The following is a 9,947-nucleotide window of genomic DNA, read 5'->3' on the forward strand; positions in this document are numbered from 1 at the left end:
CGCATGCCCGATAAAGCGCTATCGGGTATCCAGCGTCACCAACCCCACTCGGCTGCAGGATGAGGTGAAATGGGAAACGTTAAGGCTGGAGCACGATGCCTGCCACTCGATCCCACCCCACTAGATGCTTTACCCCTCGGCAACAGGCACCAGTCCTCGCTGCTTCCCCTCACTTCCCTGCCCGATTCTTCCCCACCCATCGCTTCACACCACCCCGCGCTCGGGCGTCTCGCTCCCCGCTTCCAACTCGACCCCCCACTCCAGACGTTAGCTCTCGCCGCGCCACTTCCATCCCCTTCCAGCCTGCCTTGCTTCTTGGGCAGTGCGTGCAGATGAAACGTGGGTGGAGTGGCCCAGAGGAGGGAAGCGGTGCCGTCTAAAGCTAGCAGCTGGGGATGGCGTGGGGTGGGGGGGAAGCGGGGAGTGAGTAGCTGCAGAGCTGGGTGGTTCGAGTGGGGAACCATCGGGCAGGGTAGTGACCAGGAGTAGGGAGGTCTGGAGTAAGTGGTGCGCTGAGGGGAAGCGGCTGCTGGGGAGGAGGGAGGAGAAAGCGAGTAGCGGTGGGGGGGGGGGGGGGGTGGTGGTGGGTGGCGGGAGAGCTGCCTTTGGGTGAAATCAGTCCTGGTCAGTTACATAAAGGAATCACAATATTGAATTGGCAGCACATATTATATTCTGCCCGATTTTCGATCGGGATGACAATTCACTACCTTCCAATGGAAATGCCATCATAAAATTCCTTTGATATTTAATGGGAATACTGGAATATTAAATGGAACTGAGGAGTGCAGTTAGTATCCTGTAACTAGAAGCAGATTACTGTGTTGCCATCCAACTTAATATAAGGTTAGTTTGCTGGACCGATCTAACCAGAAGCATTTCCTGTGATAAATTGAGCAACACCATCTTTAATCCTGGCAGCTGCCTGAAAGTCACAGACACTGACGTTCCAGTTGAAGAGACTACATGTGCGCAAGTACAAGTACAGCACCACTTAGTGGTTGCGTTTTCAGCAAACACAGCCGAAAATAAATGAGGATAAAGGCTCAGAAAAGATCATAAAGTGTGATAAAGGATTACAAACAGTTACAAAAGAGAATGGATGATTGGAAAGTGTTATACAGGATTAAATGGATTATAAATGGTCAGCAAGTATTAAAGAGGTTATAAAGGGGAATAAAGATGTATAAATAATTACAAATGGTTTTAAATATTGATAAACGATCCTAAATAATATAAAGGTATAAATGATTGTATAGAACGGGCCCCACACCACTCCCCATCACCATGGGAAACAGCCCCACCCCCACTCCCCGTCACCATGGGAAACAGGCCCCGCCAGCACACAGGGTCACTATAGGTAATAGGACCCGCCCCCACTCCCCCGCGCCTTCGCTTCAGGTCCCGTCTCCTCTCTCAGCCTCGATAGTGATAGGCCCCGCCCCGTGATGTCTCCATAGTGACGGGCCCGTCCCCCCGCTCTGTCTATTGTGACAGGCCCCGCCCTCCACTTTCTGGAAATAGTCATTCAGTTCCTCGGATCATTGAATAAATTTACTGATTGTAGTAAAGAGATGTTTCAGCACATTCTTCAACTGCTCTCTGAACTGAGTCTGGGTCACAGCGTAAATCGCAGTGTTTGTGCAGCAACACAGGAGCTGCAGCATGAAGCCGACTTCCCGCAGATACAAAGGTAAAAATACAGACCGATACCCCAAATACCACATCCGGTACCATAAAGACCACACCATAAACACTGCCCATGACAGGATGAAATTCCCCGAGATAACTAACAGTAAAATTATGGATTTCCTTCGACTCTCCATCTCTGGATCTCTGCGACGCTCCCCATTGTTATGAGCCCGGAGTCTCCTGCGTCCTCTGCTGCTCACTAAAATGTGCCTGACGGTGAGAGCGTTGAGTAGCAGAATCAGCACAAATGGGAGCCCCGGGGTTATAATGTTGTGCAGGAACTCGATCGTTCCCCAGGCACGAGAAGACCAAAACTCCACTTTTGCCACACAAAACCAGGGTTGATTCACCAGCCAATACCGACCTGTTAATAGAAAATACCAGAAGATGTTCTTTAAACAGCTCAGCACAGTCACTGTTCCCACAATCACAGCCGAAGTTTTCTCACTGCAATATTTACTTTTCAACTTGTGGCAACAAATGGCCACAAATCGATCAAAGGTGAAAGTGACGGTGAACCAGACAGAACAGTCTGTGGCTGCGTAAAGCAGGACGGCGTGGATATTACACACGTGGATGTCATACAGGTACCGAAACTGTTCCAGATAAACAATGGGAATGTGCCTCAATATCAGGTCCAGGATAATGACCAGTAGATCCGCCGCTGACATGGCCACCAGGTAGCGAGTGACACAGTGGGAGAGGCCGCACTTTCCCCGAGACAGGATCCCAATCGTCAGCAAGTTAACTGTGAGGAAGAGAAATAAACAGAGAAATTAGACATCAGGCTGGAGCAAAGTTACCCGTTTGATTGATGACTTATTGAGATTTATAAATGCGTTCCTGTATCCAGTGATGTATTAAAATGATTGGACAAATGGGAAGATCTGTGATACGGTGGAAGGCAGGAGAGATTAAATAACAAAAAATAAATCTGAAATTGTTAAACTCAATGTTGATCGTAATCCTTCTGCTCCTTCCTTTCACGGTCTGGTTTAAAAAAAAACTGTTCCATCTTTAATCTCTCCCAGTTCTCATGAAGGGTCATAGACCTGAAACATTAATTTGGTTTCTCTCTCCGCTGATGCTGCCACACACGCTGAATATTTACAGCATTTTCTGGTTTTATTCCAGATTTGCAGCATCTGCAACACTTTGCTCTTGTATCGAAAATTAAATGTTGGACTGACTGAGAGATTCCCTCACCTGTGACAGGCAGCACGGAATTCAATTATTTCAAAACAATAGTTTGAAATGAGTCCACTGAAAAATCAATGAAACAAATAATCTCAACCGTCACTAAGTTAACTGTCTTCCTCTCTTTGGCCTCCTTGTCTCGGGAAACAATGGGTAAGTGCCTAGAGGTAGTCAGTGGTTTGTGGAGTGGCTATAAAGGCCTTCCAGAGTGACAGACTCGTCCACAGGCGCTGCAGATAAAATTGGCAGTCGGAGCTGTTCCACAGTTGGCTCTCTCCTTGCGCTTTGACTCTTTGACTCGCCACTCTTTAGCTCCGCCTTTTTGGCTGTCCACCAGCTCTGGACAACCGGTGGGTCTGATACCAGTGACGAGTTCTCTGTGCAATGCATCCTTGGGGATACCGCCATCTTCCATGTTGCTCACATGGCCAAGCCATCTCAAGCGGCGCTGGCTCAGTAGGGTGTATATGCTGGGGGTGTTGGCTGCCCCGAGGACTTCTGCATTGGAGATACGGTGCTGCCAAGGATTCTCAGGAGGCCGCGAAGATGGAATCGGTTGAGACAACTCACTTGGCTGACATACATTGCCCGGACCTCGCTGCCGTACAGCAAGGTACTGAGGACACAGGCTTGATACACTCGGCCTTCTGTGTTCTTTTGTGTTCCGTGTCAGTGCACCATTTTCCCACACCCTCTTGGTCAGTCTGGACATAGCAGTGGATGCCTTTCCTATCTGCTTGTTGGTTTCTGCATCGGGAGACAGGTTACTGGTGATAGTTCAGCCTAGGTGGATGAACTCATGAACCACTCGCAGAGCGTGGTCGCCCATATTGATGGATGGAGCATTTCTGACGTCCTGTCCCATGATGTTCGTTTACTTGAGGCTGATGGTTAGGCCAAATTCGTTGCAGGCAGCCGCAATCCTGTCGATGAGTCTCTGCAGACACTCCTCCGTGTGGGATGTTAATGCAGCATCGTCAGCAAAGAGGAGTTCCTGATGAGGACATTCCCAACTTTTGTCTTCGCTCTATGACGGGCAAGGTTGAACAACCTGCCATCTGATCTTGTGTGGAGGAGAATTCCTTCTTCTGAAGACTTAAACGTAAAAGAGAGCAGCAGGGAGAAGAAGATCCCGAACAATGTAGGTACGAGAACTCAGCCCTGTTGCACGCCACTCAGGATAAGAAAGGGGTCTGATGAGACGCTGCTATGCTGAATTGTGCCTTTCATATTGTCATAGAATGACGCGATGATACTTCATAGCTTTGGTGGACATCCGAGTTTTTCTGGTAGTCTGAAGAGACTACGTCTGCTGAAGAGGTCAAAGGCTTTGGTGAGATCAATGAAAGCAACATAGAGGGGCATCTGTTGTTCACAGCATTCCTGCTGTAGCTGGTGAAGGGAGAACAGCATGTACATGTCAAGTTAAGTGTAAACAAGGGGAATTATGAGGACATTTACACAAGATTACGAGCAAAATGAATAATTTGAAGGATTTCGGGGTGCCATTTGTACATTTGTTACCACATTCATTGCGTATCAAATTATTGTTCCAGTGACAGGATTTTCTGCTGGTGACAGGCTGGTGAATTTAGTGGAGACAACGGGGGTCCCGACAATAGATGAAAAGGTGAGGACAGCAAAGCCTCAGCATTGCGGAGCCCCCACCCGGTGCAATTCCGTGGCGCCCGGTCAACTAACTGCCTGGTACCATGGTTCACATCCTCTTATGCATGGGGATGCCGCCTGGCAACACTACTGAACAATCAGAGGGTCAACAGCTCAGGAGTATTAGCAACACCATCGGGAGCAGTGGAACTGCCAGTACTACACCAGGTCTGGGTTCAGGACCATCGCTAGATCACTAGATACTAGATCAGTGTGGCGAGGACACCAGGGGCAGTAAGCCAGTCGGTGCCATTATTGGTAATACAGAACAGCACCCCAGGTAAGTATGGCGAGTACACCAGGGCCATCCAGGCAGTGTGTGTGTGTGTCTGTGCGTGTGTGCGTGTGTGTGTGTGTGTTTGTGTGTGTGGGTGTGTGTGGGTGTGCACGTGTGTCACTGTCTGCCTGTCTCAATGTCTGTGGTGTTATCTACATTTTCTCTGTGTGTCTGCCTGATTACACCTGGCGTGTAAAGAGTGTGTGCATCTGTGTATGCGTGTGTATAAATCTGGTTCAGTGCCTGGGATGTGATTTGTGTTTGTGTGTTTGTATGTGTGAGTGTGATGTGTGTGTGTGTGTGTGTGTGCATATGTGCGTGTGTGTTTGTCTGTCTCAATGCCTGTGGTATGATATGCTTGTGTGTCTGTGTATCTGGTTCTGATCCTGGGGTTTGATCTGTGTGTGTGTGTGTGTGTGTGTGTGTGTGTGTGTGTGTGTGTGTGTTTGCCTGTTTATATCTGGCTCAGTGCCTGGTATGGTAAGAGTTTGTGGCTGTGTGTGTGTCCATGTCTGTCTGTCCCTGTGATGTGATCTGCATGTGTCTATGCGCGCGTGTGTGTATGTGTGTTTGGGTTTGTCTGTGTGTTTGTCTGTCGGTTTGTATCTGACGTAGTTCCGGCCGTGAAAAGAGTGTGCATGTGTGTTTTTCTGGCTCAGTGCCTCGCCTATGATGTGTGCGCGTGCGTGCATTTGTGTATGTAGGTGTGTGTATGTATGTGTATTTGTGCCTTTGTCTGTCCAGCTGTCCCAATGCCTGTGGGTTGATCTGCGTATTTGTGTGTCTGTTTATCTGATTCAGTGCCTGGCGTGTTAAGAGCGTTTGTATGTGTTTATGATTAGATTAGATTAGAGATTAGATTACAGCACTTAAACAGGCCCTTCGGCCCACCGAGTCTGTGCCGAACATCAACCACCCATTTATACTAATCGTACACTAATCCCATTTTCCTACCAAACATCCCCACCTGTCCCGATATTTCCCTACCACCTATCTATACTAGTGACAATTTATAATGGCCAATTTACCTATCAACCTGCAAGTCTTTGGCATGTGGGAGGAAACCGGAGCACCCGGAGGAAACCCACGCAGACACAGGCAGAACTTGCAAACTCCACACAGGCAGTACCCAGAATTGAACCCGGGTTGCTGGAGCTGTGAGGCTGCGGTGCTAACCACTGCTCCACTGTGCCGCCCTATATACCTGGGTCAGTGCTTAGGGTGTGATATGCGTGTGTGTGTACGTGTGTTTGCGCATTTGTCTGTCTGGCTATCTGTCTCAATGCCCGTGGTGTCATCTGCGAGCGTGTATGTGCGTGTGTGTGTGTGTATTTGTGCGCGTCCGCATGTGTCTGTTTGTATCTGACTCAGTGCCAGGCGAGTGAAGATTGTTTGTATTTGCATATGTCTCTGGTTCTGTGCGTGGGGTGTGATATATGTGTGTGTGTGTATGTTTGTGTCTGTGTGTGTATGTATATCTGCCTCAGTGGCTGTGGTGTGATATGTGTGTGTGTGCCTGGCTCAGTACCTGGGGTGTCGTCTGCGTGTGTTTTTATGTGTGTGTGTCTGTGAGTGTGTGTCTACATATATTTTTTCTCAGTGTCTGGGCTGTGATATGTGTGTCTGCGTGTGCCTGTGGGTATATCTGGCTCTGTGACAGGGGTGTGATCTGTCTGTTTGTTTTTGGCTCTGTACCTGGGGTGTGATCTCTGTTTCTGTTTGAGTCTGTATCTGGCTCACTGACTGGGATGTGAGCAGCGTGTGTGTGGGTATCTGTTTGAATCTGGCTCAGTGCCTGGTGTGCCATGTGTTTATGTGTGTGTAGGTCTGTGCGTCTGATTCGATGCCTGTGGTGTAATCTGCCAAGGTGCATGTGTGAGTGTGTGTATCAGGCTCAGTGCCTGAGGTGGGATGTGTATGTGTGTGTGTTTTTGTTTGTGTGTGGCTCAGTTCTGGGATGTGATCTCTGTGTGTCCATTTTTGTCTGCGTGTATGTGTATTTTTCTGTTCGTCAGGCTCAGAGGCTGGGGTGTGACCTCTGTGTGAATGTGCATCTGTATGTCTGGTTCAGTGTCCACCCAGTGCCTGTGTGTGATTTGCGTCTGTGTGTGTGCGTATGTGCTTCTTTGTGTGTCTGTTAGTGTCTGACTCAGTGCCTGGCGTGTAAAGTGTGTGTGTGTATGTGTCCCACTGCCTGTCGTGTGAGCTACGTGTGCCTGTGCGTCTGTTTGTGAGCTTGTGTGAGTGTGCACGCCTTTGTGTGCGTATCTGCCTCGGTGCCTGTGTTGTTATCTGCATGTGTGAGTGTGTATGTGTGTGTCTGTTTGTATCGGACACAATGCCTGGGGTGAGATGATTGTGTGTGTGTGTGTGTGTGTGTGTGTGTGTTTGTGTGACTGTCTGCTTCAGTGCCAGGGGTGTGATATGGGTGTAAGTTTGCATATTTTGCTCAGTTCCTTGGGTGTGATCCTTCTGTCTTTGTGTGTGCAAGCGTGCGTTTATCTACGGCCCAGTGCCTGTGATGTGATCGTGTGCGTGTATCTGTGTATGAGTGTGTGTGTATCAGGCTCAGTGCCAGTGGGGCGATGCTTATGTGTGTGTGTGCCTGCGTGTATGTGTGGCTCAGTGCTAGTGTGTGATCTCTGTGTATTCGTTTTCGCCTGCATATATAGAAGATAGAACATAGAACAGTACAGCACAGTACAGGCATTTCGGCCCATGATGTTGTTCCCAACCTTTAACCTACTCTAAGATCAAACTAACTACCTACTTCATTCTACGATCATCCATGTACGTATCCAAGAGTCGCTTAAAGGCCCCTAATGTATCTGCTTCTCTACCACCGCTGACAGCGCATTCCACGCACCCACCACTCTCTGTGTAAAGAACCTACCTCTGACATCTCCCCGAAACCTTTCTCCAATCACCTTAAGATTATGCCCCCTGGTGATAGCACTTTCTACCCTGGGAGAAAGTCTCTGGCTATCCTCTCATCATCTTGTACCCCTCTAACAAGTCACCTCTCATCCTTATTCGCTCCAATGAGAAAAGCCCTCGCTCCCTCAATCTTTCTTCGTAGGACATGCCCTCCAGTCCAGGCCGCATCATGGTAAATCTCCTCTGCAACCTCTCTAAAGCATCCGTATCCTTCCGATAATGAGGCGACCAGAACTGAACACAATATTCCAAGTGTGGTCGAACCAGGGCCTTATAGAGATGCAGCATAATCTCGCAGCTCTTAAACTCAATCCCTCTGTTAATGAAAGGCAACACACCATGCGCCTTCTTAACAACCCTATCAACTTGGGTGGCTTTTTTGAGCGATCTATGGACATGGACCCCAGGATCCCTCTGTTCCTCCACACTACCAAGAATCATGTCTTTAAGCCTGTATTCCGCATTCAAATTCGACCTTCCAAAATGAATCACTTCGCACTTTTCCAGGTTGAACACCATCTGCCACTTCTCAGCCCAGCTCTGCATCCTGTCAATGTCCCGTTGCAACCTACAACAGCCTTCCACACTATCCACAACTCCAGCAACCTTCGTGTCATCGGCAAACTTGTGAACCAGCCTTCCACTTCTTCATCCAAGTCATTTATGAAAATCACAACGAGCAGAGGTCCCATAATAGATCCTTGTGGAACACCACTGGTCACCGAGCTCCATGTTGATTACTTTCCATCTCCTACCACCCTCTGACTTCTATGGACCAGCCAATTTTGTATCCAGACAGCCAACTTTCCCTGAATCCCATGCCTCCATACGTTTTGAATGAGCCTAACATGGGGAACCTTATCAAACGCCTTGCTAAAATCCATATACACCACATCCACTGCTCTTCCTTCATCAATGTGTTTTGTCACATCTTCAAAGAATTCAATAAGGCTTGTGAGGCATGACCTGCCCCTCACAAATCCATGCCGACTGTCTCTAATCAAACCATGCTTTTCCAAATAATCATAAATCCTGTCTTTCAGAATCCTCTCCAATAATTTTCCCACGACCGACGTGAGACTGACTTGTCTATAATTCGCAGGGTTATCCCTATTCCATTTCTTGAACAAGGGAATAACATTTTGCCACCCTCCAATCATCCGGTACTACTCCAGTGGACAGTGAAGACGCAAAGATCATCTCCAAAGGAGCAGCAATCTCTTCAGTCGCTTCCCGTAATATCCTTGGGTATATCCCGTCTGTCATCGGGGACTTATCTGTCCTCATATCATTCAGAATTTCCAGCACATCCCCCTTTTTACCTCAACCTGTTCGAGCATATCAGCCTGTTCCACGCTGTCCTCACAAACGACCAGGTCCCTCTCACTAGTGAATACTGAAGCAAGGTATTCATTTAGGACCTCCCCTACCTCCTCCACCTCCATGCACAAGTTCCCTCCACTATCCCTGATCGGCCCTACCCTCACTCTGGCCATCCTCTTGTTCCTCACATAGGTGTAGAACGCCTTGGGATTTTCCTTAATCCTACCCGCCAAGACTTTTTCATGTCCCCTTCTAGCTCTCCTAAGTCCATCCTTCAGTTCCTTCCTGGTTACCTTGTAACCCTCTAGAGCCCTGTCTGATCGTTGCTTCCTCAACCTTAAGTAAGCTTCCTTCTTCCCCTTGGCTAGCTGTTCCACATCTCTTGTCATCCAAGGTTCCTTCACCCTACCATCCCTTCCCTGCCTCATCGGGACAAACCTATCCAGCAGTCGCAGCAAGTGCTCCCTAAACAAGCTCCACATTTATGTCGTGCATTTCCCTGAGGATATCTGTTCCCAATTTATGCTCCCCAGTTCCTGCATAATAGCATTGTAATTCCCCCTCCCCCAATTAAATATTTTCCCATCCCGTCTGCTCCTGTCCCTCTTCATGACTTTAGTAAAGGTCAGGGAGTTGTGATCACTATCACCGAAATGCTCTCCCACCGAGAGATGCCACCTGGCCTGGTTCGTTGCCAAGCATCAAGTCCAACATAGCCTCCCCTCTAGACGGCCTATCTGCATATTGTGTCAGGAAACCTTCCTGGACACACCTGACAAAAACTGATCCATCCAAACTATTTGCACTAAGGAGGTTCCAATCAATATAAGGGAAGTTGAAGTCACCCATGACA

At 48.4% G+C, this 9,947-nt stretch overlaps 1 protein-coding gene across 1 annotated transcript in view; it reads right to left on the bottom strand.

The window, feature by feature from the left end:
• Positions 1 to 1,541: 1,541 nt before the first annotated feature.
• Positions 1,542 to 9,947, bottom strand: part of LOC137345249 (probable G-protein coupled receptor 139) — a 25,758-nt gene continuing 17,352 nt past the window's right edge. Inside the window, exon 2 of the mRNA XM_068008715.1 lies at positions 1,542 to 2,440. Coding sequence (XP_067864816.1) covers positions 1,542 to 2,440 — 899 coding nt within the window. The remainder of the gene's footprint in view (positions 2,441 to 9,947) is intronic.

Source organism: Heterodontus francisci, chromosome 28 (assembly GCF_036365525.1).
Source record: "Heterodontus francisci isolate sHetFra1 chromosome 28, sHetFra1.hap1, whole genome shotgun sequence".
Classification (NCBI taxonomy): Eukaryota; Metazoa; Chordata; class Chondrichthyes; order Heterodontiformes; family Heterodontidae; genus Heterodontus; species Heterodontus francisci.